The sequence below is a fragment of the Coregonus clupeaformis genome, chromosome 10 (assembly GCF_020615455.1).
Source record: "Coregonus clupeaformis isolate EN_2021a chromosome 10, ASM2061545v1, whole genome shotgun sequence".
Taxonomy (NCBI): domain Eukaryota; kingdom Metazoa; phylum Chordata; class Actinopteri; order Salmoniformes; family Salmonidae; genus Coregonus; species Coregonus clupeaformis.
The window spans coordinates 39,894,597-39,922,112 of NC_059201.1; the positions used below are offsets into that span (position 1 = coordinate 39,894,597).

The 27,516-nt window shown below is 44.8% G+C and overlaps 1 protein-coding gene across 1 annotated transcript in view; it reads left to right on the top strand.

The window, feature by feature from the left end:
• Positions 1-20,981, top strand: part of LOC121575164 (E3 ubiquitin-protein ligase MARCHF9-like) — a 40,075-nt gene extending 19,094 nt beyond the window's left edge. The window contains exons 2-4 of the mRNA XM_041888072.2: positions 17,196-17,351; positions 17,717-17,909; positions 19,875-20,981. Of these exons, the coding sequence (XP_041744006.1) occupies positions 17,196-17,351; positions 17,717-17,909; positions 19,875-20,209 (684 nt within the window). The 3' untranslated portion in view covers positions 20,210-20,981. The remainder of the gene's footprint in view (positions 1-17,195; positions 17,352-17,716; positions 17,910-19,874) is intronic.
• Positions 20,982-27,516: the final 6,535 nt, after the last annotated feature.

The following is a 27,516-nucleotide window of genomic DNA, read 5'->3' on the forward strand; positions in this document are numbered from 1 at the left end:
ATCCCCACCCCACCACAGTCACAACCTGCTTCGGTAGCCTCCCAATGACCACCCTCCACCTAACCCCACCTGGACTAAGGGGCAACCCCGGACTAAGGGGCAGCATCGGCCTAAGGGGCAGCACCGGGATAAGGGGCAGCACCGGGCTAAGGGACAGCACCGGACTACGGGGCAGCACCGGACTACGGGGCAGTACCGGACTAAAGGGCAGTACAGGACTAAGGGGCAGCACCGGGCTAAGGGGCAGTACCGGACTACGGGGCAGCACCGGACTCAGGGGCAGCACCGGACTCAGGGGCAGCACCGGACTCAGGGGCAGCACCGGGCTAAAGGGCAGCACCGGACTAAGGGGCAGTACCTGACTAGATGGCGGATCCTGGCTGGCTGGCTCTGGCGGATCCTGGCGGGGCGGCTCTGGCGGATCCTGGCGGGACGGCTCTGGCGGATCCAGGCTGGACGGCTCTGGCGGATCCTGGCTGGACGGCTCTGGCGGATCCTGGCTGGAACGGCTCTGGCGGATCCTGGCTGGACGGCTCTGGCGGATCCTGGCTGGACGGCTCTGGCGGATCCTGGCTGGACGGCTCTGGCGGATCCCTTGCTGGGACGGCTCCTAGCGGATCCTGGCTGGACGGCTCTGGCGGATCCTGGCTAGACGGTTCTGGCGGATCCTGGCTGGACAGCTCTGGCGGATCCTGGCTGGACGGCTCTGGCGGATCCTGGCAGGTCATAGCTGGCTGACGGATCTGGCTGCTCGTGGCTGGCTGACGGGTCTGGCTGCTCATGGCTGGCGGAAGGCTCTGGCTGATCCTGTCTGGCGGAAGGCTCTGGCTGATCCGGTCTGACGGAAGGCTCTGGCTGCTCCTGTCTGGCGGAAGGCTCTGGCTGCTCCTGTCTGGCGGAAGGCTCTGGCTGCTCCCTGTCTGGCGGAAGGCTCTGGCTGATCCTGTCTGGCGGAAGGCTCTGGCTGATCCTGTCTGGCGGAAGGCTCTGGCTGATCCTGTCTGGCGGAGAGCTCTAGCGGCTCCGGTCTGGCGGACGGCTCTGAAGGCTCATGGCAGACGGGCGGCTTTGCAGGCTCAGTACAGACGGGCAGTTCAGACGGCGTTGGGCAGACGGACAGTTCAGACGGCGTTGGGCAGACGGGCAGTTCAGACGGCGTTGGGCAGACGGGCAGTTCAGACGGCGTTGGGCAGCCCGGGCAGTTCAGGCGCCCGTTGGGCAGACGGGCAGTTCAGACGGCGTTGGGCAGACGGGCAGTTCAGACGGCGTTGGGCAGACGGGCAGTTCAGGCGCCGTTGGGCAGACGGCCAGTTCAGGCCGGCTGGCGACGCACACTCGTGGACCTGGTGCGTGGAGTAGGAACAGGCCGGACCGTGCACGGGAACACCCACCACTGGCCTTAACTGGGGATCAAGAACGGACCGGACCAGACTGGGAACACACTTCAGTCTCTCATGCCGTGCCACAACAACTTCCCTCCCTCTACTCGCCAATGGCTCCCCGTAATCCGATAGCCCTCTCTCCTTTTCTCCCTGTGGCAGCCTCCTGCTGCCCAGGCGCCCAAGCCATGTGCCCCCCCCCAAAAATGTTTTGGGGAGTAACCACGGGCTTCCAGCCTCGACTCCGCGCTTCCTCTTCATACCACCTCCTCTCGGCTGCAGCTGCCTCCAGCTCTTCACGAGGGCGGTGATATTCCTCCTCAGACCACCTCCTCTCGGCTGCAGCTGCCTCAGCTCTTCACGAGGGCGATGATGTTCCTCGGTTGTGCCCAAGGACCCTTTCCAGCCCGAATCTCCTCCCATGTCCAAAAGTCCTTAGGAGGCATCCATAACTCCTGTGTCCAGACCCCTTGCTCCTGGACGCGCTGCTTGGTCCTTTTTTGGTGGGTTATTCTGTCACGATCGTCTGAAGGAGGAGACCAATGCGCAGCGTTGCAGTGAACATGATGACTTTATTAACTTAAAGCAACCACGAAGAAAACAACAAATGACGATCCGTGAAGTTCTATACTGAATACTACTAACAGCAACAAAGAAACAATAACCCACAACACAAAGGGAGAAAACACACAGAATATATATGGCTCCCAATCAGAGATAACGAGCCGACAGCTGACACTCGTTACCTCCGATTGGGAGTCATCGACCAATCACCACCTGACACAAACAAAATGAAACTCACCCATCCCCAACACCACCAAATGAAATACACCCAAACACATGAAAATGAACAACCCTGGCTCAATATAAACGTCCATAGAGCCAGAGTGTCACACCAACACCTCCAAAGACATTTGATCAAGTTCGCCATTGATATTTCCTTTAGATGAACTGTCTTGACCTAATTCCAATACTTCCAAAGTATACATGGCGTTATTGTCACCATAAAAGGTGATGGGCATTATTAAGGCAGCGTTATAATGCTTGTTCACGCGCGGACAGTTTTATAACAGGTCTGATTTATAATGGGAAACATGGGTATGTATGGCTTGTGCCAAGTTGATAAATCTCAATATTTTTGTGCGTATGCAGATATTTAGTGTAAAATTTACACGGCTATAAATGAGGCCTTTTCAAGATTAACTTTCAACAAGAAGTTAAGTTTCAAATGATAACATAATTTCAACAACCTGTTGTCTGCTGATTTTTAGTGATGTTATGTTTGATACCAAGAGTTCCGAGGCATGCTAAACAGCGTACTTCGAAGCAGTGTGCCCATGCCTGTGTCGCTTTATCAGAAGCATGTGATCAGTTAAGTCAGAAGCTTCGTTTCGTTGAACAACCACCTGATTGGTTTGGTATTGGTTTGGTAGAAGACAAAAATGTAATGCTGCACACGCGCTACAGCGTGTGGGACATCATCTGTAACAGTGGTCACCAACCAGTCGATCGCAATCTCCAAGGCATTCCTACCCGATCACCAAAAATTTCTGTAAAAAACCCAATGATAAAGCCTTGCGTTCCTATTTTTTTTAATGTGTTACGCGCTGTTGGCGGTAGATGCACTCCCTCTCTCTCCAGATGAAATCTTGCGACTTGTGACGGCCGGCCGCCCAACAACCTGCCCGCTTGACCCTATTCCCTCCTCTCTTCTCCAGACCATTTCCGGAGACCTTCTCCCTTACCTCACCTCGCTCATCAACTCATCCTTGACCGCTGGCTATGTCCCTTCCGTCTTCAAGAGAGCGAGAGTTGCACCCCTTCTCAAAAAACCTACACTCGATCCCAGAGATGTCAACAACTACAGACCAGTATCCCTTCTTTCTTTTCTCTCCAAAACTCTTGAGCGTGCCGTCTTTAGCCAACTCTCTTGCTATCTCTCTCAGAATGACCTTCTTGATCCAAACCAGTCAGGTTTCAAGACTGGTCATTCAACTGAGACTGCTCTTCTCTGTGTCACAGAGGCTCTCCGCACTGCTAAAGCTAACTCTCTCTCCTCTGCTCTTGTCCTTCTAGACCTGTCTGCTGCCTTTGATACTGTGAACCATCAGATCCTCCTCTCCACCCTCTCCGAGTTGGGCATCTCCGGCGCGGCTCACTCTTGGATTGCGTCCTACCTGACAGGTCGCTCCTACCAAGTGGCGTGGCGAGAATATGTCTCCGCACCACGTGCTCTCACCACTGGTGTCCCCCAGGGCTCAGTTCTAGGCCCTCTACTATTCTCGCTATACACCAAGTCACTTGGCTCTGTCATATCCTCACATGGCCTCTCCTATCATTGCTACGCAGACGACACACAACTAATCTTCTCCTTTCCCCCTTCTGATAACCAGGTGGCGAATCGCATCTCTGCATGTCTGGCAGACATATCAGTGTGGATGACGGATCACCACTTCAAGCTGAACCTCGGCAAGACGGAGCTGCTCTTCCTCCCGGGGAAGGACTGCCCGTTCCATGATCTCGCCATCACGGTTGACAACTCCGTTGTGTCCTCCTCCCAGAGTGCAAAGAGCCTTGGCGTGACCCTGGACAACACCCTGTCGTTCTTCGCTAACATCAAGGCGGTGACCCGATCCTGTAGGTTCATGCTCTACAACATTCGGAGAGTACGACCCTGCCTTACACAGGAAGCGGCACAGGTCCTAATCCAGGCACTTGTCATCTCCCGTCTGGATTACTGCAACTCGCTGTTGGCTGGGCTCCCTGCCTGTGCCATTAAACCCCTACAACTCATCCAGAATGCCGCAGCCCATCTGGTGTTCAACCTTCCCAAGTTCTCTCACGTCACCCCGCTCCTCCGCACACTCCACTGGCTTCCAGTTGAAGCTCGCATCTGCTACAAGACCATGGTGCTTGCCTACGGAGCTGTGAGGTGAACGGCACCTCCGTACCTTCAGGCTCTGATCAGTCCCTACACCCAAACGAGGGCATTCGTTCATCCACCTCTGGCCTGCTGGCCCCCCTACCTCTGCGGAAGCACAGTTCCCGCTCAGCCCAGTCAAAACTGTTTGCTGCTCTGGCACCGCAATGGTGGAACAAGCTCCCTTACGACGCCAGGACAGCGGAGTCACTCACCACCTTCCGGAGACACTTGAAACCCCACCGCTTTAAGGAATACCTGGGATAGGATAAAGTAATCCTTCTACCCCCCCTTACCCCACCCCCCAAAAATAAAAAAAACATATTGTAAAGTGGTTATCCCACTGGCTATAAGGTGAATGCACCAATTTGTAAGTCGCTCTGGATAAGAGCGTCTGCTAAATGACGTAAATGTAATGTAAAAATTCAGCAGTCCTAGCACCGGGAAGGCAAAGTGTTCCCATTTTGAACCATTTCATGTGTCTGAAGGTAGAACTCTGCCTACCCGGCAGGCCCAGAAAGCAAATCAAGTGCACCTATAGGCCTACCACTGGCCAATCAGATAGTTCAGATCACCGTGTCTGTGCAGTTTCCTCGAGCCATAGACTGTAAAAAGAAACCTCGAACGCACAGCAAAGTTGAAACTGTGAGATTTCAAAACGTTTAAAACCATGATTAGATAGAGACTCAACTAATACTGTGACCCTTTTTCTCAGCGGAGGGAGGGTGAGCGGAGGGACGGAGAGTCGGGTGAGAGACAGCCTCACCGCTGCTCCCTCCCTCCCCTCAGACTGACCATCAGATGCAGGCCATCAGTCTAGTAAAACAAAATGCAAATGATTATGCTCACTCAGCTACAGTTGAAGTCGGAAGTTGGAGTCATTAGGTTGGAGTCATTAAAACTTGTTTTTCAACCACTCCACAAATTTCTTGTTAACAAACTATAGTTTTGGCAAGTCGGTTAGGACATCTACTTTGTGCATGACACAAGTAATTGTTCCAACAATTGTTTACAGACAGATTATTTCACTTATAATTCACTGTATCACAATTCCAATGTATATGTAAACTGTGTGTATGTAAAACAATGTGTATGTAAAACAATGTGTATGTAAACTTAGTGTATGTAAACTTCTGACCCATTGGAATTGTGATACAATGAATTATAAGTGAAATAATCTGTCTGTAAACAATTGTTGGATAAATTACTTGTGTCATGCACAAAGTAGATGTCCTAACCGACTTGCCAAAACGATAGTTTGTTAACAAGACATTTGTGGAGTGGTTGAAAAACTAGTTTTAATGACTCCAACCTATGTGTATGTAAACTTCCGACTTCAACTGTATATTGACATAACCTGAAAGGCCGCTCAGCAAGGAAGAAGCCACTGCTCCAAAACCGCCATAAAAAAGCCAGACTACGGTTTGCAACTGCACATGGGGACGAAGATCGTACTTTTTTGGAGAAATGTCCTCTGGTCTGATGAAACAAAAATAGAACTGTTTGGCCATAATGACCATCGTTATGTTTGAAGGAAAAAGGGGGATGCTTGCAAGCCGAAGAACTCCATCCCAACCGTGAAGCATGGGGGTGGCAGCATCATGCTGTGGGGGTGCTTTGCTGCAGGAGGGACTGGTGCACTTCACAAAATAGATGGCATCATGAGGAAGGAAAATTATGTGGATATATTGAAGCAACATCTCAAGACATCAGTCAGGAAGTTAAAGCTTGGTCGCAAATGGGTCTTCCAAATGGACAATGACCCCAAGCATACATCCAAAGTTGTTGCAAAATGGCTTAAGGACAACAAAGTCAAGGTATTGGAGTGGCTATCACAAAGCCCTGACCTCAATCCTATAGAAAATGTGTGGGCAGAACTGAAAAAGCGTGTGCAAGCAAGGAGGCCTACAAACCTGACTCAGTTACGCCAGCTCTGTCAGGAGGAATGGGCCAAAATTCACCCAACTTATTGTGGGAAGCTTGTGGAAGGCTACCCGAAATGTTTGACCCAAGATAAACAATTTAAAGGCAATGCTACCAAATACTAATTGAGTGTATGTAAACATCTGACCCACTGGGAATGTGATGAAATAAATAAAAGCTCAAATAAATCATTCTCTCTACTATTATTCTGACATTTCACATTCTTAAAATAAAGTGGTGATCCTAACTGACCTAAGACATGGAAGTTTTACTAGGATTAAATGTCAGGAATTGTGAAAAACTGAATTTAAATGTATTTGGCTAAGGTGTATGTAAACTTCCAACTTCAACTGTATATGATCACACTGGTAATATATAATTTGTTGTATTACTTGTGAGGCACAGCTATCATATAGCAGGATGACACACACTCTACAGTGCAGTCAAGCACAGCAAAACACTTTGGTAGGGCCCTTTAAAATCTGTATTTTTCTTTGCCTTTATATTTTTTATATTCCGTTTTCTCTGTTTTGTTTTTCCAGGTTTCGGATTTCCCCCAGTTTTTTTTCTGGTTTTCCCCCAGTATTTTCACACTTTTTAAATAGAAAAACAACATTTGAATCTTCTTGGATTTTCTGTGTTCACAACAATGATTAACCACATCAGGGGACCACTTTTGAGGTCTGGAAAAAATATAATAACAAATGTTTGAGTGTAGTTACCTTTATTTCAGTGTGCATGCACTGTTTGTATTTGTATTTATTATGGGTCCCCATTAGCTGCTGCAGCTACTCTTCCTGGGGTCCAGGAAGAGCGGTGTTTCTGGTTAGCGGTGTTTATGTAGCGCAGTAAGCTCACGTGATGGAGGTCGCAAATCAAATGCCCTCTTGTTGTGCCACTGGACAGTGAAAAACGTGTAAGTAAACTTTTATTTTATTTTCATTTAAATTAGTTTGCAGTAGTTATATAAGTGTTGAGTTAGATTACATAGCTACCTCAATCGTTATTTCAAATTATTTTGATGACTTTACTGCAATTGCTAGCTAGATAACAGACCTGCTAATTTTCTTTGTTGTTACTTTTAAGGTTGGAACCCACATGCAGTACCTCCAGCAGGCAGAGAGGCAAGAACCATTCGTCCGCCAGATCATGGATAAGCTACACTACTCACAGCCCTGTGTGATGTTCAATGAAACTGCGTTGCTGGACTTTTTGAAACTTAATGCATTTGTATTGTTTAAAAAATATATAAAGGAAATATATACTTGCCTTTAATGTTTATTTGTTTTCGCTGTTAGTGATAATTCCTTTAGAGTTGATACATTTGTGTTTACATCATTAAGCCTTTATGTATGTGTTATGAATGACCAAGGTGTCTGACTTTACAGTAAGTACAGCGCAGTGGTGGTTGGTGCCATTTAAGATGAGGGAGGACTATACCTTTTTTTATGAGCATGGCCTTATTTCTATTACAGCATATTGGATGACTGTCATTCATATTCCATTCACCCAGCTCAATGTAACATCGATAGATTTAGGCTACTACATGAAACTCGAATTTCCCTATACCCACCATGAGGTTGCTACAACCGAGTCTATGAATGAAAGTTTACAACGTAGGTACACAGGTCGAGATAATCTTTAGTAATCAAGGTGACAGACAGTGACACATTCAGTACCATCTTGTACACTCTTGTCTGCATCTAGCAGATCTAGGACGTAATCATTTGTCAAACGGTTGCAAACGAGAGTTACTATTGGACAAATTCAGGTATGTTTATCCCTGTTTCATTCCTTTTGCTTCCATTTAAGAAACGTTTTTTTCAACAGAATCGGCGGATTGAATACAACCCTGTTCACACGCAAACACAGTTCACGTACATAGCAGCCACATGATCACTTTGCTAGTTGTAATTCCTTCTCGCATCCGCGCTCTCCTCCTCTCTCACCTTTTCCCTTCGCTTGTGGACTTCAGTGCAGAACACATCAGCTGTCTGTAACCAGGCGAAAAAACCATTCCAAGCCAAACCTTCATATCATAACCGCTAACCGCTAGCGTGGAACCCCGTATTATCGGCATATTCAACAGCATTTAAGAAATATATTACCTTCAACAGTGTTATCTTGTGATCAAGCCATCAATGTTATGTGATTATTGGTGTCGTAAAAATGTTAGCTAACGGGTTAGCAATTAGCATGTTTGACATTTCAGTGGAAATACTACTATTATCAGCTTTTTGATAAGCGGTTTAGCAAATAAATACTTCCCGTATTATCGGCATACGGTCCCCAGTTATTGGCCACCTTACTATTTTGTTCAATTACAAGATATATCAGTTTAATTTTGTTCAAAAAAGAGACACCAACCACGTACCCGAAGTGTTTACTAGATAGTTGACTAGTTGGCTAGCCTTCCGGTAAAAAATAATGACTTGCCTGTCAACTTTTCATTGCGTAGCCCAGTGCGCCCTCCTGTGGAATCTTAAAAAATGGTTATTCACCAACATATTCAGTGTTGTAACCAAATAATGTCTCATAATTTGTTTTACAGATTAATCTTACGTTTTGAGAAAGTAGATAAAAGTTGAATACTAAAATATGAGTATTAAGAATTTACATCAAATAAAACTTTAATTTCAGTTATGTGCATTGACATAAACAATGAAAACACTGTTGGAGTTTGTGTTGCAAAGGTGCACTTGGAAAGTAAAGGAAGAAATACACAAGATGGGTTGAATAAATATATATATTATATTTTAGACATACATTTTTTTTGTACAAATAAATAATTTCATATGAACACAAACAAACAATTAAATCTCGACCTCATCCCTATATTGTCACAAAAATTCACAATTAAAATCCAGCTCCACCGCTACCTCTGGATCCCACTGCACACACCTGCAGTGGAACCAGTGCTGGCAGAAGTCACAGCACACCCATGGCACCTCGGATCTACACTCCTGAGGGGAGCTTGCAGGCGGATCATGCTCCCCACAGCGAGCACAGCAGGTGGTGTCTTCTTTTATACAAATTAAAATAATAATACAAATTGATTAAAATGGTTTTGCAAAATGTAGAAGTTCTTCAACAACAATAGTAATTGATACAACTGAGAGAGAAAAACAGATTATGAAGTACCTGAGAGTGGTGTCATGGGTGGCGTGACAGACGTGACCGGTGGAGCTTTTCTCTTCCTTTTCTGTGCTGCAGTTTGAGAAAAAGTAGTGTTAGACAGAGCATGTTGCATGAAAACCCTTTTCAACTTTTTTACATCAATACCTCAGGAGGAAGCTGCAGAGGTTTTGGAGGAGGTGGAGATGACTTGAGGACTGGTGCTATGGACTGTAGATATGTAAAGAGAGATAATAAACAGTCATTTTTTTGTAATTTAACATGTGTTTACCTGTGGAGGTGGCGGTATTCAAATTGCAGGGGGCAGGGACACCAGACGAGGCTGCTATGGTGGTGTGACCAGGGGAGACGGAGGAGGCAGTTGGTGCAGAGGAGGCCGTGTTGGTGGTGACAGACACGTGGGGTGGTGTGCATCGTGGTGGTGGTGGACAAAACCGCCGACAATGGCTTGGAGGAGCTGGTGTTTGTAATGGTGGGGTTGAGGGGCCGACGATGGTGTGGCTGGGAGAGTAGGCACGTGGCCTTCTTCTGCAGCTGGGGACTCCAGCGGCTCCTACAGGTGTTGCACACTGGGAGGCACTGGCAGTGGTGATGCAGCTGTCAGGAGTGGTTCCAGCAGGAGGTCCAGCAGAGGCGATGGCGTCAATGGTCTCTGTGTTCTGAGGGCTGCCCGACGCTCTTTCTCCTCTGCCTCGGCCCTCTCCTTCTCACCCCTTTCCTGCCACTGGTGCGTGTATTCCTCGCAGGTGAGGCATGTTGCGACCACAGGGACTGCCGGTCCTGCCGATACTTCAGGACAGTAAGGATGTGCCCCAGGTCCTTCGCTATCAGCCCCCCCTCTATTAGGGGGTGCTCTTCTAGAGCTAGGGCTGGGACTGGAGCAGGGGCTGGGACTGGAGCAGGGGCTGAGGGTCCTCCTGTGGTCACTGGGGAGGAGGTGCTGATGGACGGCACAGTGCTGCTGGTTCCAGGAGAGGCGGTGGTGACAGCCGGTAGGGACCGAGACGGCATTAAACGGGAACCTTCAATGGCTGAAGGGTCAAAAAGGAAGAGGCCACACTCCTCATGCTCAGGTTCTTGTGCCTCCTCCTGAACATTTCCCACCACCTCTTCCCCAGTGGTGGGATTGTTTCCCCTGGGTGCCGAAACCTACAATAGAATAGAATATATAATTGTCCATCCAGGATGAAAATGTTTGTTTTGGCATCACCATACACATCCACATTTACATCACACACATTGAGAACAGTCAGTCCACCAATCTACATACAGTGGGGGAAAAAAAGTATTTAGTCAGCCACCAATTGTGCAAGTTCTCCCACTTAAAAAGATGAGAGAGGCCTGTAAGTTTCATCATAGGTACACGTCAACTATGACAGACAAAATAAGAAAAAAAATCCAGAAAATCACATCATTTTTTATGAATTTATTTGCAAATTATGGTGGAAAATAAGTATTTGGTCAATAACAAAAGTTTCTCAATACTTTGTTATATACCCTTTGTTGGCAATGACACAGGTCAAAGGTTTTCTGTAAGTCTTCACAAGGTTTTCACACACTGTTGCTGGTATTTTGGCCCATTCCTCCATGCAGATCTCCTCTAGAGCAGTGATGTATTGGGGCTGTCGCTGGGCAACACGGACTTTCAACTTCCTCCAAAGATTTTCTATGGGGTTGAGATCTGGAGACTGGCTAGGCCACTCCAGGACCTTGAAATGCTTCTTACGAAGCCACTCCTTCGTTGCCCGGGCGGTGTGTTTGGGATCATTGTCATGCTGAAAGACCCAGCCATGTTTCATCTTCAATGCCCTTGCTGATGGAAGGAGGTTTTCACTCAAAATCTCACGATACATGGCCCCATTCATTCTTTCCTTTACACGGATCAGTCGTCCTGGTCCCTTTGCAGAAAAACAGCCCCAAAGCATGATGTTTCCACCCCCATGCTTCACAGTAGGTATGGTGTTCTTTGGATGCAACTCAGCATTCTTTGTCCTCCAAACACGACGAGTTGAGTTTTTACCAAAAAGTTATATTTTGGTTTCATCTGACCATATGACATTCTCCCAATCCTCTACTGGATCATCCAAATGCACTCTAGCAAACTTCAGACGGGCCTGGACATGTACTGGCTTAAGCAGGGGGACACGTCTGGCACTGCAGGATTTGAGTCCCTGGCGGCGTAGTGTGTTACTGATGGTAGGCTTTGTTACTTTGGTCCCAGCTCTCTGCAAGTCATTCACTAGGTCCCCCCGTGTGGTTCTGGGATTTTTGCTCACCGTTCTTGTGATCATTTTGACCCCACGGGGTGAGATCTTGCGTGGAGCCCACGATCGAGGGAGATTATCAGTGGTCTTGTATGTCTTCCATTTCCTAATAATTGCTCCCACAGTTGATTTCTTCAAACCAAGCTGCTTGCCTATTGCAGATTCAGTCTTCCCAGCCTGGTGCTGGTCTACAATTTTGTTTCTGGTGTCCTTTGACAGCTCTTTGGTCTTGGCCATAGTGGAGTTTGGAGTGTGACTGTTTGAGGTTTTGGACAGGTGTCTTTTATACTGATAACAAGTTCAAACAGGTGCCATTAATACAGGTAACGAGTGGAGGACAGAGGAGCCTCTGAAAGAAGAAGTTACAGGTCTGTGAGAGCCAGAAATCTTGCTTGTTTGTAGGTGACCAAATACTTATTTTCCACCATAATTTGCAAATAAATTCATTACAAATCCTACAATGTGATTTTCTGGATTTTTTTTCTCATTTTGTCTGTCATAGTTGACCTGTACCTATGATGAAAATTACAGGCCTCTCTCATCTTTTTAAGTGGGAGAACTTGCACAATTGGTGGCTGACTAAATACTTTTTTCCCCCACTGTAACACATAGAACACCATATACCTGCGTATTTTGTTGGCGTATTTCATCAGCCTCTGTCTGGTGAAGGGGAACCCATGGCTGGCGCAGAAGATGTGGGTGGTCCACTGCGACAACCATGGGTCACCCGGCCGCTCAGCCTGTCCGCCAGGGTCTGCCGAGGTACACCATGCACCTTGGTAGATAAGAAAATAAAACTGTTACTAGCAGATAAAATTCACATACACATGGTAATCTCCTAAAAACAAAAGATGCCTAACCTTGGCAGCCTGGCGGATAGCCATCCCTGCCCCGCAGTCCTCCATAGCATGGAAAATGTCCACCTCACTCCACTGCTTCCTCTTGACTTTCTCCATTCTGTGGTGGTAAATACATGTAACTAAATAACTTGACATACTATACACATTTTAGAAAGATAACTCAATCTGAATATGTATAAACATTTACATTTCAAAGCTAAGGCATTGAAAGGTGATGAATGTTTTCAGAATAACTGAAAGTGTACCCACGTTTTTTGTTTGATGTTATCTGTAATGAAAATTAGTGTCCCAATTAGTTTAATATTGATGCATACATTGTAACATTGACTAAATACTGCCTCTATGTAGCTGATGTAAGATGAAACATAGCCAACAGTGATAGGTGTCAAAAAGTTAATGGTTCAAAGTTCCAAATACATTTTTGATACGGTAAAGCTTGACAACATTCAGCGGTTTTCGTGATATGTATTATCTAACGCTTACAATTTCTTTCCTTTTTGCTGTCTTAGCAGTTCTATCAACATTTAGCAACTAAGCTAGCAACATTAGAAAATCCGTTAGCTATATTTCAGAGGTAAAAAGTTGGAATTAAATGATGTGTGGTCTGTCGCGCAGTCTAATTTTACAATATGCAGCGTGTCCCACAAAATGTGTACATATATAACTTTTTTGAAAACTCTCAAAACCTATCTTAACTTACATAAATTGCACTGAAAATCGGTGGTCAGCTAGCTAGAAGGGTGTCTTTAGTCGAAAAACGTACCGTTATTTTCCAGTCCATTTAAACGTTGAGCTCGAGGTGATTTAGTCCTCCAACTGCTAGAGAGTGTCCGAAGTTAGGGGGTGTCTACTGTTGGGGGAAAATTAGCTACACACAGCCTTCATCGTTTTCACCATATTATCTAACATCATAGTCAACATAGCTAATGGAGCTAACGCATTAGTAAACCCGCTACAATCATGCACTTTAGCAGTTACACCGGCGGGCCCAATTGGCAATAAATTAATAAAACCAAAAGCTTACCTTGACTTGGAAGAGTTCCAGTGTTGGATAGCCATAGTCAGCTAGCTAACATATCAGCTCTCTCTGTTTGAGGCAGGTGTTTAAGTATGCTAAACTAGCTAGCTAAGTAAGTGAAAGTGAAAAAAAAAAAATGAAAAATAGCTAGCTAGCTCTCTCTCTCTCTCCCTCTCTCTCTTGCTTCTCCTTCATTTTTAAAGAAATGTATTTGTTCAAAACTGTTCAACTATTGTCTTTCTCTCTCTTTGAGTCGGCTACTCACCACATGTTATGCACTGCAGTGCTAGCTAGCTGTAGCTTATGCTTTCAGTACTAGATTAATTCTCTGATACTTTGATAGTGTGGACAAATTGTCAGTTCATGCTACAAGAGCTCTGATAGGTTGGAGGACGTTATCCGGAAGTTGTCATAATTACTGTGTCTATGGAAGTCTATGGAAGGTGGTGAGAACCATGAGCCTCCTAGGTTTTGTATTGAAGTCAATGTAACCAGAAGAGGATGGAAACAAGCTGTCCTCCGGCTACACTATGGCGCTACCCTACAGAGTGCTGTTGAGGCTACTGTAGCCCTTCCTTGCAAAACAGTGTGTTTTAATCAATTATTTGGTGACTTGAATATATTTAGTATAGTTTTACCTAAAAATGACTGCTTTTTTAATGTTTCACTATTTTTATTTTTATAAAATTCACTGAGGAGGATGGTCCTCCCCTTCCTCGTCTGAGGAGCCTCCACTGCTACAGCATCATGTGATATAAGGAATTTATGTATGTGTTATGAATGACCAAAGGTGTCTGACTTTAAAGTAAGTACATTGTCATGCGAAATAGAGTCTTTATGGATGTGTTATGAATGACCGAAGGTGTCTCACTTCAAACAAAGTAAATAGGTTATATACGTTCTGCCGATTTATGAAGGTTCTTATGATCCACAGGTTACTGTAGGGTGTGAGAGGTTTTTAGATGGGTTGATGGAACTGCAAAGCTTGCGTTTGTGTGTGTGTGTGTCAGAGCCGAGATGATTTGGAGTAGTCCTACAGTACTTGAGACTAACGCACCAGGTATTCCTCTTCTGTTCCCATGCTGGAGACCAGGGCTTGATTACAACCTGTTAACAATGGTGCCAACATTTTGTGGCTGATCTTTCAGCGGGAGAGAGGGTGAATATGTCAAAGACCTGACTGGGTCCAGCACCACACGGTATGGCTTGTTATACACTATACATGTATATACAAAAGTATGTGGACACCCCCGCAAATTAGTGGATCGCGCTATTTCAGCCACACCCATTGCTGACAGGTGTATAAAATCGAGTACACATGCAATCTCCATAGACAAACATTGGCAGTAGAATGGCCTTACTGAAGAGCTCAGTGACTTTCAACGTGGCACCGTCATAGGATGCCACCTTTCCAACATGTCAGTTCGTCAAATATCTGCCCTGCTAGAGCTGCCCCGGTCAACTGTAAGTGCTGTTACTGTGAAGTGGAAATGTCTAGGAGCAACAACGGCTCAGCCGCGAAGTGGTAGACCACACAAGCTCACATTGTCTGTCCTCGGTTGCAACACTCACTACCGAGTTCCAAACTGCCTCTGGAAGCAATGTCAGCACAATAACTGTTGGTCGGGAGCTTCGTGAAAAAGGTTTCCATGAACGAGCAGCCGCACACAAGCCTAAGATCACCATGCGCAATGCCAAGCGTCGGCTGGAGTGGTGTAAAGCTCGCCGCCATTGGACTCTGGAGCAGTGGAAACGCGTTCTCTGGAGTGATTAATCATCCTTCACCATCTGGCAGTCTGACGGACAAATCTGGGTTTGGCGAATGCCAGGAGAACGCTACCTGCCCCAATGCATAGTGCCAACTGTAAAGTTTGGTGGAGGAGGAATAATGGTCTGGGGCTGTTTTTCATGGTTTGGGCTAGGACCCTTAGTTCCAGTGAAGGGAAATCTTAACGCTACAGCATACAATGAGATTCTAGACAATTCTGTGCTTCCAACTTTGTGGCAACAATTTGGGGAAGGCCCTTTCCTGTTTCAGCATGACAATGCCCCCGTGCACAAAGCGAGGTCCATACAGAAATGTTTTTTTGAGATCGGTGTGGAAGAACTTGACTGGCCTGCACAGAGCCCTGACCTCAACCCCATCGAACACCTTTGGGATGAATTGGAACGCCGACTGCAAGCCAGGCCTAATCGCCCAACATCAGTGTCCGACCTCACTGATGTTCTTGTGGCTGCATGGAAGCAAGTCCTGTAGCAATGTTTCAACGTCTAGTGGAAAGCCTTCCCAGAAAAGTGGAGGCTGTCATAGCAGCAAAGGGGGGGACCAACTCCATATTAATGCCCATGATTCTGGAATGAGATGTTCGACGAGCAGGTGTCCACATACTTTTGGTCATGTAGTGTATTGTTGTCAAAGACCTGACTGGGTCCAGCACCCCACGATATGGCTTGTTATATTGTTGTGTGCGTGTTTGTGTACTGAGGAACATGTAACTTGGTTTCAGAAGAAAGCCACTTTCAATTTCCTTATGTTGGGACTTTCATCAAGGTAAGTGTTGCCTGGTGTAATGTGACTAACATGACTTCTCTTTAGAGCGTGTGTCAACCTGCAGCACAACATGTCACCCTTTATAAAGCACATGTTTGTCATATTCGACATAGTGGGTTATGCCACATTTATGAACCCTTTATAAAGCATGACATATGGTTACAGATGCTTTGTAACACATTTATGTAGTGCTTAGGAAGGCATTATGAAGGCTTTATGAAGCCTTTATAAATGTAACATCATTTAAAGCGAGACTGTCTTTTCATTCATTATCTCTGTTACATTTAGCTGTAATCCTGACAGCCAGCCCTTACCATTCCACTCCACCTCCCTTCTTCTTTGTCCCTCACCTACCCCAAGTCCTCTTTCTTAAACCCAGCCAAACAACGACAACAACAACAACAACGATTGTATACAGTATGATCATTGGAATTGTACTCCAAACCGCTCTAGACTTTCACTGCTAAGTACAAATACTGATTAAATTTTTTTGAAAACATATCCTCTGGTGTGTGTGTGTTTTTAGTTTTTCTGGAATGGTTATGGTTATGCGAGAATTTGGATTAGCAGCAATGCCATTCTCTCACAAATAATGTAACACTATATAACACTATACCGTACACATTCTTTAAATCAATACATTGTTGGCAAACATTTTATTAATGAAAACACATCCCCTGGTAAAAACAATTTCATCCTCTCCCAAATCATGTAAAGCTATACATTCTCTCTCATTAACAACTTCGATTATAAAACGTCAGCTAAATAAATGTTCTGCATTGACAGATTAATTGGCAGAGCCTATTCAAACAACACCTTTAAGAAAACCCTGTGCCCAGCAGTGCCTCTAGAGATCCAGGTGCACACTTGTTTTTGAAAAAATCTGTGTCAGCTTCACCAACCATTCAGTGCTTAGTGCCTGGTCTCAGGGTTTGCTGGCTTTTGTAGCAACCCATCACTAATACACTTGATTCAACAAATCTATGAATCTTCCACATCATGCTTAGCTGAATCAGGTATTTTAGTGCTGTTCTGGACCAAAAGTCTAGGATCAAAAGACCGGAGTAGTTGCCCATGCCCTCAGTAGATATTTAGAGAGATTTAACTGAAGCGTATTTCTCTGTTTCCTTCTCTGTGTCCTGCAGGGGGAGTTGCTTAGCCCGTGTCGCTGTGACGGCTCTGTGCGGTGTACCCACCAGCCCTGCCTCATCCGCTGGATCAGCGAGAGAGGCTCCTGGAGTTGTGAGCTCTGCTACTTCAAGTACCAGGTTCTGGCCATCAGCACCAAGAACCCACTGCAGGTACAGGATCTGTTTGTTTCGTGCTTGTGTGTGTAAGTGACTACAAGTGCTGCACTATACCTCAGGGTTTCCGTACCAAATCCAAGGTATTCTGTGAATGCTGAAGCATCACACTCTAATGTTCCGAAAATACATACAAATATAAAAAAACACTTTTTCACATCTTCCTGCCTGCGGCTGCGTGACATCAGTGCACATATAATTATCTCCACCAAAAAGACACACACATTGATCCACCTCTCCCTCTCTCCCCTTCCCTCTCTCTCCTTCCACCTCCCCCTTTATCTCTCCTTCGCCCCCTCTCTCTCCCCCTCCCTCTCTTTCCCTCTCCCTCTCTGTATATCCCCCCCTCTCTCTCTCTCCAGTGGCAAGCCATCTCTCTGACGGTAATTGAGAAGGTGCAGATAGCAGCCATCATCCTGGGTTCTCTGTTCCTTATCGCCAGCATCTCCTGGCTGGTGTGGTCGTCCCTCAGCCCTTCGGCCAAGTGGCAGCGCCAGGACCTGCTCTTCCAGATCTGCTACGGCATGTACGGCTTCATGGACATTGTGTGCATAGGTAAGCTAGAAGGTTCTACGACGTAGACCTCACTGATATACTATCATTTTGTGATTGCAATTGCAGGTATGTGCTGAGTTGCATATGAAAAGAAAGGAGAATACCTGCATGCTCCCAGAGTTTGAATGTAGGAACGGTGGTTGAAATGTTCCAGTGTTACAGCAAGACATGAGGTCTAGGATCTAAACAGTGTACTGATGTTCTCCTTTCTCTTCATAAGCTTTTGTGATTGGTCAATCTCCTGACAGTTACAATGTCTGACCTGAACTTTGACATCGTTTTTTTACCGCTTTGGTGCAATTTTAACAAGTATGTGGTACATTTTCATAACTATTAGTACAAAACTCAAAAACAGTTAATCATAAAGGCAGTTGTTTCAAAACTCTAAGCACACTTTCAATTGACTAAGTACAACACACAAAATCATAAAGTCACTTTTTATTTTGTTAAATAACATTTTACTGTTACAAAATCTGATCGCTCTTAATTGATGATCGCTTAAACGTTTGGTAAACCTATAGATTTTACATGTAAACTGGTTTGTCTACTACATTTGTAAAGTAGAAACATAAAAAGTATGTTTTTTACTCAAATGTACTACTACTATGATGACTGTTATGATTTTATTTCACAGTAAGTTTTTTTTTATCTGATATTGACAAGACCAGAGATGTGCAACAAATCAGATCAAATTGTATTAGTTGCATAAACAGATTAGCAGATGTTACAGCAGGTGTAGCGAAATGCTTGTGTTTCTAGCTCCTACAGTGCACTAATACAATATCAATACAATACAATAGGAATATGCAAATATCCAGAAAGTCCGAAACAAGAAAGAAATGCATCCCCTATACCGGGGTAGGCAACCCTGGTCCTGGAGTCCCACTTCATGTTTTTTATTTAACTGACCTGGAAGACCAGGTGTGTTGAATTAAGGCAATCACTGAACTGATTAGTTAGCTCAGTTTGTCAGGCGTGGGATCTAGTTGGAACAAAATACCTCCTACGAATCCTGCCCATCACCGGCAGGTAAAATCAAATCAAACACTGTGCGTGTCACTCAACACTCTCTCTCCTCCTCCACTGAAGTAGCATATCTTTGCTCCTTGGTGCACCTTGGAAGGAACCACTTATTAGGGAGAATAGGTGGGTACTCTTTTCCTGGTCCAGTCAGTGTGCCCCCTCCGCAAACTACAGCTGACAGATCTTTTTATGAATCATTGTTATCAAATGTGGGCTTAAAAATGAACTTGAGTTATTAATTTAACGTCTGAAAAATAAATAAAAAACAGGACAAATCTGAGGGGGCACGTGCCTAGCAACCTTGCACAATTAAAGGTTTTGAATGCAAGACTGGCTGCATTACAAGTGTTACCAGTTTGGAGTTTTGTAGTAAGAGTTTAGATTGTACCAAAGTGATAAAAAAACTATTGATTATTTTAGCGTTCATGGTCAGTTCTCCCTGTAGCTTGTCAGCTGTGTGTGTGTTTGTATAATTCAGTGAGTGAGAGCAATTTGTTTGTTTTGCTCATTTCTGTTTGGGCTTTCATCTCACTTAGGTCGTAGTCTGTGTGATATGTAATGCTGAAAATGTACAGCCACTTCTGAAGAGCCTTGTACATCCAGACTGTTTAAATATTTACAGCATACTTGTGCAAAGGTAGCCTACAATCATTTCTGCTTGAAATGTGTTTTTTTCCCAGAGTGTGTTCTTACTTTCTCTCCCGTCTTTCTCTTTCTCTGTGTCCTTTCGTCTGTTTCCCTCTTTGTCTGGCTATTCACACTCTGCAATCTTTCACTTCTCTCCATCTGCTTGCCTTCCTCCTCCCTACATCTATTTTCTATTCGCTGTCTCTCTTTCTCCTACCTCTTGTATCGCTCCTGCATCTCTCACGTTCATACCTGTCCTCTCTCTCTTACTCGCCCATGTCTGTCTGTCCATGTCTGTCTGGTTTCTCTGTCTAGGTCTTATAATTCATGAGGGATCGTCTGTATACCGGATCTTTAAGCGCTGGCAGGCGGTGAACCAGCAGTGGAAAGTACTGAACTATGAGAAATACAAGGACCTGGGCGACCCCATCAGCTCCAGCGGTAAGGGTGGGGGGCGTGGGGGGCGAAACCCTCCCCACAGCTCAGCCGGGGCGGACAGGGGAGGCCGGGCAGGCCAGCGTGTTAGGACTATTCTCAACCACCACTGTGGCTACACCATCCTGCACATCCTCAGCCAGCTGAGGCCCAGCGATGAGCGCATCAGCGCCACAACCAACCGCGAGGTGGTCATGAGGGTCACCACCGTATGAGACCGGACTCCGCGGGTGGGAGGGATGTGGACAACAGCCAACAACCCCCTTGATACACCTCCTTAAACCCCCCAAATGACTCTCACCTCTCGCCCCTGGCCTCAACCTCCCGCACTGAGTATCTCCCTAAGCCCAAAGTGTGGCGCAGTGAGAGTGAACAAAAACACAAGGCCATAGATGCGGACATCCTGCTTCTGATAACCCTCCTATGAGACACGAGGGGAGGGAGAGCAACACAGTTAGTGTTGTTGAAGTTACAGATAGACTGTAGGACAAAAGACAAAACGGAAATGGCTTCGATAAATAAATAAAAAGCTGGAGGGCTTTCTTTCGCCAGCTGAATTACGCAAAGTATTGTCATTATTCCTGTTCTTCTATTTTCTAAAGAAAAAACTGCAAGTATTGTTACTGATTTAGATTTTATAATCGAGAACATGTTGAGGAAAAATGGAAAGGGACATTTTCTTACATCTGCCCTCCAAACCCATGCCACCAATGATTACCCACATCTCCTCCCCCTCCTCAACTCAACTCATCCCATCCCTGTATCACCATAACCCCCCCGCCCCCCCCCCCCTCTCTCTTTCTTCACGGTGTCTGTGAAAGACATTCTCTGTCCACCTGTAACACCTGAACTGTCCCTGTGGCTCAAAGCAGACAGGGAGCCCCCTAAAGAATACGAGCAAAAAAGTGCAATAAAACTATTTAAAGAGATATGACTGACACAACTGAATGAGATTCAAACATTACAATTCATATTCTGCAATAAAGAAACCTGTACATGTCATGGTGAACCCCTGTGTGACGTCATAGTTTTATATTGTACACAATATTTGGTATCAATATTGTATATTGTATTGTTTTCATCAGTTACTGTGTGAAGTTCTGAGATTTGTACCTTGGAATATTTGAATATGTTCAAGTTAACAATACAAGGTAGGTAAGCAACAATAATTAGAGTTGATCAACAGGAACAGATGTTCTTTTTTCTTTCATGGTTTGAATATAATATAAGCTAACCTCCATCGACTGGAATTGACATGGAATCAGCCCCATCTGCAAATGATTAGGGTAAGGATTAAATTGCAGAATGGTGTGTATGATAATTTTGGCCTTTTAAAACAGAAATTGTGAAGCTTTGTGAACTCTCTATTACCACATTTTCTGGATTCTGACTGTAGTTTACAGAATGCAGGAGAGTGCTATGCTTACGTGTTAGAGTGGACTACATGTACCCTCACTGTTTGTGAAAAGTAATGATTTTGAAATGGTTTCAAATGATGGCTATAAGCGATTCAGTAAATGCGGAGTAGGCCAGACAGATGCCGATAAATGACCAATATAAAAGATTGATGGTCTGAATAGGGTCTCTATGGGCAGCAATAATAATTTTGATATCATTAAGATAGATGAAAACATACACAATAAAAATAACATCAAATCAAATCAAATTATATTTGTCACATGCGCCGAATACAACAGGTGTAGACCTTATTTTAAATGCTTTCTTACAAGCCCTTAACCAACGATGCAGTTTTAAGAAAAATCTGTGTTAAGTAAAAAATTGATAAGTAAAAAATAAAATAATAATAATTAAAGAGCAACAATAAAATAACAGTAGCAAGGCTATATACAGGGGGTACTGTTACAGAGTCAATGTGCGGGGGCACAGGTTAGTCGAGGTAATTGAGGTAATACGTACGTGTAGGTAGAGTTAAAGTGACTATGCATAGATAATAAACAGAGAGTGGCAGCAGCGTTCAGGAGTGGCTTGGGGGTAGAAGCTGTTAAGAAGCCTTTTGGACCTAGACTTGGCGCTCCGGTACCGCTTGCCGTGCGGTAGCAGAGAGAACAGTCTATGACTTAGGGTGGCTGGAGTCTTTGACAATTTTTAGGGTCTTCCTCTGACACCGCCTGGTATAGAGGTCCTGGATGGCAGGAAGCTTGGCCCCAGCGATGTACTGGGCCGTACGCACTGCCCTCTGTAGTGCCTTGCGGTCGGAGGCCGAGCAGTTGTCATACCAGGCAGTGATGTAACCAGTCAGGATGCTCTCGATGGTGCAGCTGTAGAACATTTTGAGGGTCTTCCCTTTAAGTTTAACCTTTTACTGCAGTGGGCTGAATCAGGGTCACACAGAGTGATTATTGGTAGTCTTAAACCAAAGTGTACACCTCACACATGGGCTTAAAAAAAAGAAAACACCTGTGCCATGTCAGATATAGAGTTGAAATATATACAATTTTGCATTTGCATCCCGATATTACACCTTATATACATCACAGAAGACTGATATATAACAAAACTGTTTGACATAGAAACACCGGATTTCTGTCAGTTTTTCAGAAATAATATTTATTAATTATGAAAATATGAAAAATATTGTTGGTGCTGTCATCTTCAGGACAGGAATACCGGTTTACTTAACGGAGGAATAAACACACGTTCATCGTTGGTGTTTTAACCAGAACGGGGGGAATGCCCTTTATTTTTCGCACATGTGCAGTTGTACATCTATCATAGGGCATGACTGTACCAGTGTAAGAACACAATTTAATAACATATTAGTCTATATGTTAACACCCCCACTTGCTCTTATACTGTACAGGTCGTATTCAACCTAACTTTATCAACACATTTAGCTTACAGTTATACACCTCACAAATGTCAGTTTATATTCCAAACATATAACCCAATAATTTTTCATTTTTGAACTAGTCAAAACATCTGCAACCATGTCTGCCGTCGGACAATATTCAATACTTATTTTACCATCACTGAGTGCAGATCGAATGAAATGATATCTGATGTCGACATGTTTACATCTCTGACGACATACTGGGTCTTTGACAAAGCAATTGCACCTTGGTTATCTTCAAAGATTGTTACTGGTGCAAATTGGCACTCACTATCCATCTCGCCCAATAACTGTACAAGGTACAAACTTTCTTGTGTAGTAGCAGCCAGTGCCATGTACTCTGCTTCACATGTGGATAAAGCTACTGTTGGCTGCTTCTTAGACCTCCATGAAATAACAGGTCCACATTTAGTTAAACTAAAACAATACCCTGTTATGCTTCGTCTGTCACTTTGATCTGCTGCCCAATCAGCATCACTATATGCTACGAGGTTGAGTTTTTCCACCCCCTTTTTGTAACACAACTCCTGATTCATTGTCCCCTTCAAGTACCTCAACACATGTTTAGCTGTTATCCAGTGTTGCTCTTTTGGTTCTGATAGGTATTGTGACAGCTTGCTGACAATCCAACTGATATCCGGTCTTGTACATGTCATCACATATACAGTGAGGGAAAAAAGTATTTGATCCCCTGCTGATTTTGTACGTTTAACCACTGACAAAGAAATGATCAGTCTATAATTTTAATGGTAGGTTTATTTGAACAGTGAGAGACAGAATAACAACAAAATAATCCAGAAAAACGCATGTCAAAAATGTTATAAATTGATTTGCATTTTAATGAGGGAAATAAGTATTTGACCCCGTCTCAATCAGAAAGATTTCTGGCTCCCAGGTGTCTTTTATACAGGTAACGAGCTGAGATTAGGAGCACACTCTTAAAGGGAGTGCTCCTAATCTCAGCTTGTTACCTGTATAAAAGACACCAGTCCACAGAAGCAATCAATCAATCAGATTCCAAACTCTCCACCATGGCCAAGACTAAAGAGCTCTCCAAGGATGTCAGGGACAAGATTGTAGACCTACACAAAGCTGGAATGGGCTACAAGACCATCGCCAAGCAGCTTGGTGAGAAGGTGACAACAGTTGGTGCAATTATTCGCAAATGGAAGAAACACAAAATAACTGTCAATCTCCCTCGGCCTTGAGCTCCATGCAATATCTCACCTCGTGGAGTTGCAATGATCATGAGAACGGTGAGGAATCAGCCCAGAACTACACGGGAGGATCTTGTCAATGATCTCAAGGCAGCTGGGACCACAGTCACCAAGAAAACAATTGGTAACACACTACGCCGTGAAGGACTGAAATCCTGCAGCGCCTGCAAGGTCCCCCTGCTCAAGAAAGCACATATACATGCCCGTCTGAAGTTTGCCAATGAACATCTGAATGATTCAGAGGAGAACTGGGTGAAAGTGTTGTGGTCAGATGAGACCAAAATTGAGCTCTTTGGCATCAACTCAACTCGCCGTGTTTGGAGGAGGAGGAATGCTGCCTATGACCCCAAGAACACCATCCCCACCGTCAAACATCGAGGTGGAAACATTATGCTTTGGGGGTGTTTTTCTGCTAAGGGGACAGGACAACTTCACCGCATCAAAGGGACGATGGACGGGGCCATGTACCGTCAAATCTTGGGTGAGAACCTCCTTCCCTCAGCCAGGGCATTGAAAATGGGTCGTGGATGGGTATTCCAGCATGACGATGACCCAAAACACACGGCCAAGGCAACAAAGGAGTGGCTCAAGAAGAAGCACATTAAGGTCCTGGAGTAGTACAAGGGTTTTGCCACCAAGTACTAAGTCATGTTTTGCAGAGGGGTCAAATACTTATTTCCCTCATTAAAATGCAAATCAATTTATATTTTTTTGTTGTTGTTATTCTGTCTCTCACTTTTCAAATAAACCTACCATTACAATTATAGACTGATCATGTCTTTGTCAGTGGGCAAACGTACAAAATCAGCAGGGGATCAAATACTTTTTTCCCTCACTGTATCAAGCTGCCTATCACTTCACGATACCTTTTTGAATCAATAGGTTCACCATCACCATCAAAGTTTTGTTTTTGTTCACATGGTGTTAACCTTGTTTTACAGTCTGACATACCAAACCTTTCCAGTATCTTGGTTATGTATGTCTCAGTCTCGTCTGAATTGTTTTTGACCGCATAGACCCACCTGCCCCCCACTGCATTTTTACCCTCTGGCAGTGTGGTCAATGTGAATGTATCATTTTCCCTAAGGGAATCCATCTCCTCCTTCATAGCAGTAGCCCAAATCTCTGATTTTGGTGAAATCATTGCTTCTTTGAAGGTTTGTGGTGCATTGCACATTACTCTGTAGCAGTAGTCAACACTAGGTGGTATCTGGTCATCACACTTCACTTTACACTCATAGTCTTTTAAGTACTGGGGTTTCTTCCTCGCTCTGTCTGGATAGCGTGGACTCTGACTATCTGAAGTCTCGATTTGCACATCTTGTGTCTCTTCGGAATTTTGATCTGCCATCTTGGCTTTTGGCATGGGGGATTAAAATCTCTCCCCATGAAGATCATCACTCATTTCCAAATCTGTCTGAGTTTGGCGTTCGACTATACCTTTTGTAACAAACTTGACTAATCAGTTTTTAAGAACTTTTCCAGTGTCTGGGTAGTGGACTAGGTATGCTGGACTATTTTTATCATACCCGACAAAAATACCCTTTTCACATCTTGAGTCCAACTTTTTCTTGTTCTGTCTGTATGCATAGCAAACAGATCCAAATTCTTTCATCTTTGAAAGATCAGGCTTTCTCCCAGTAAACATGTAGTATGGAGTCATTTTGATGGGGTGAGTAAGGGGCTGAAGTTTCATGTCTTACTGTCATGAGCCCTGCATCCTGAGTCGGTTCCTGCCTGTGTTGTCATTTTCTGCTCGGAATCTCCAGTTTCCTGAGGGTTCTGGAACGCTCCCTGCCTGGTTGCCGGGCGACGTTGCTAGGCGGGAGCTCTCCTGATTAACCGCACCTGCATCCCATCAGCGATCTGCACACCTGGTCCTGATCATCACCCTTTTTAAGCTCTGACCTGACATCCATTCCCTGCCGGATCGTTAGCCATGAACAGTATGTTTGTCAGTGTATCAGCCTTGGAGCTTCTAGCGTTAGTTTTGTTGTTTTGCACCTTGTTGGCTTGCTGTGTACTTACCTCCGTTTTGTTCTATCTGCAGTCACTCACCCGGAACCTTCACCCAACCCCTGCCTGGTGGTCGGCGGCTGCCGAGCCATTATTGGACCTGCCACTGCACCCCTACCAACTCATCTCCGCCGCCCGCTCTGTTCCCTGGATTATTCAGCATCGCTTTTGAATCTGTTTAATAAATACTCACCTTCGATTCAACTCACCTTGTCCTGGTCTGCTTCTGGGTTCTGGCTTTGTAACCCGTGACACTTATGGCATTCTTACTAAGCAGTGACTGGAACTCTTTGGCTGTGAACTCTGTGCCATTATCTGACCTGACACACTTTATTTTCCCATAAGGGGCCACATCAGCAATAAACTTCTCAGTAGCTTTTACAGTATCACTCTTTGCTTTTAGGAAATACACAAAAACTGCCCCTGAATAATCATCCGTAAATGCTAGAGTATATCTGAACCCATCTTTCGCCTCTGGCTCAATAGGGCCAGCCAAATCAGTGTGCACAAGCTCAAGAGCCGCTTTTGCCTTTTCATCAGGCTCTCTGTTTCTGCTCTGAACACATTTTCCCTGTGTGCAGATTTCACCGTTGAGGGTAGATTTGTCAGTCTTACCTGTGATTTTCATTCCCTCTGTCACATTTTCTAACTTTGACACATCCTCAAAATTTGAATTTTGTGCCACGTGTGAATATCATAGCACCCATGACATCCATCATCATTTTCATCACTTACAGTGTTAAGATTGTAAAGTCTATCGTACTCCTCTATGTCAAAAGTGGTACCGTTCTTGTGGATGAGCTTGTTACACCCCTGTGGAAAGTTGACTGAAGCTCCGTTGGCTGTCGCTGCTTTAATTGAGAAAATGTCCTGTGGAAACGACGGCACGTACAGCGCCTTCGTCAGCGTTGTTTTCACCCGACGACCCGTGTTGTCTCTCAGGTAAACCTCCGCTGCACCTCTCCTCTCCGCGACACCATTCGTTCTTGTTCCGTCAGCCAGCTCCACGGAATGTTTTTCCGGTTTGAAAGTCTCATCAAACTCCTTAAACTTCCCGATGTCCGTGACTATATGTGACGTTGCTCCCGTATCAACCATCAGCCCTTTCTGTTTCAGTCCACGAACCTGACAGTCACTTATTCTTAATGTAAATGTGTGGCCTTCAGCATCTGTTGCTTGTTTCACATTGTCTCTTCTTTTTCATCTGCAATTTGCGTCAGTATGAGTGGAGCTCTTGCAAAAACTACACCACTGTCTCCGTTCTCTGCGCTCTCCAGTAACGGTACATTCCCGGGCCTTGTGCCCTTTCTGGCCACAGTTGAAGCAGGTTATCTCGGTCCCTTTATCTCTTCCTCTTGGCCAGCTAACTTTAATGTTACTGACCTTCATCACGTTGTCGTCAGTGGAAATGGCGCTAAACTTCTCGGTGCTTTCATAG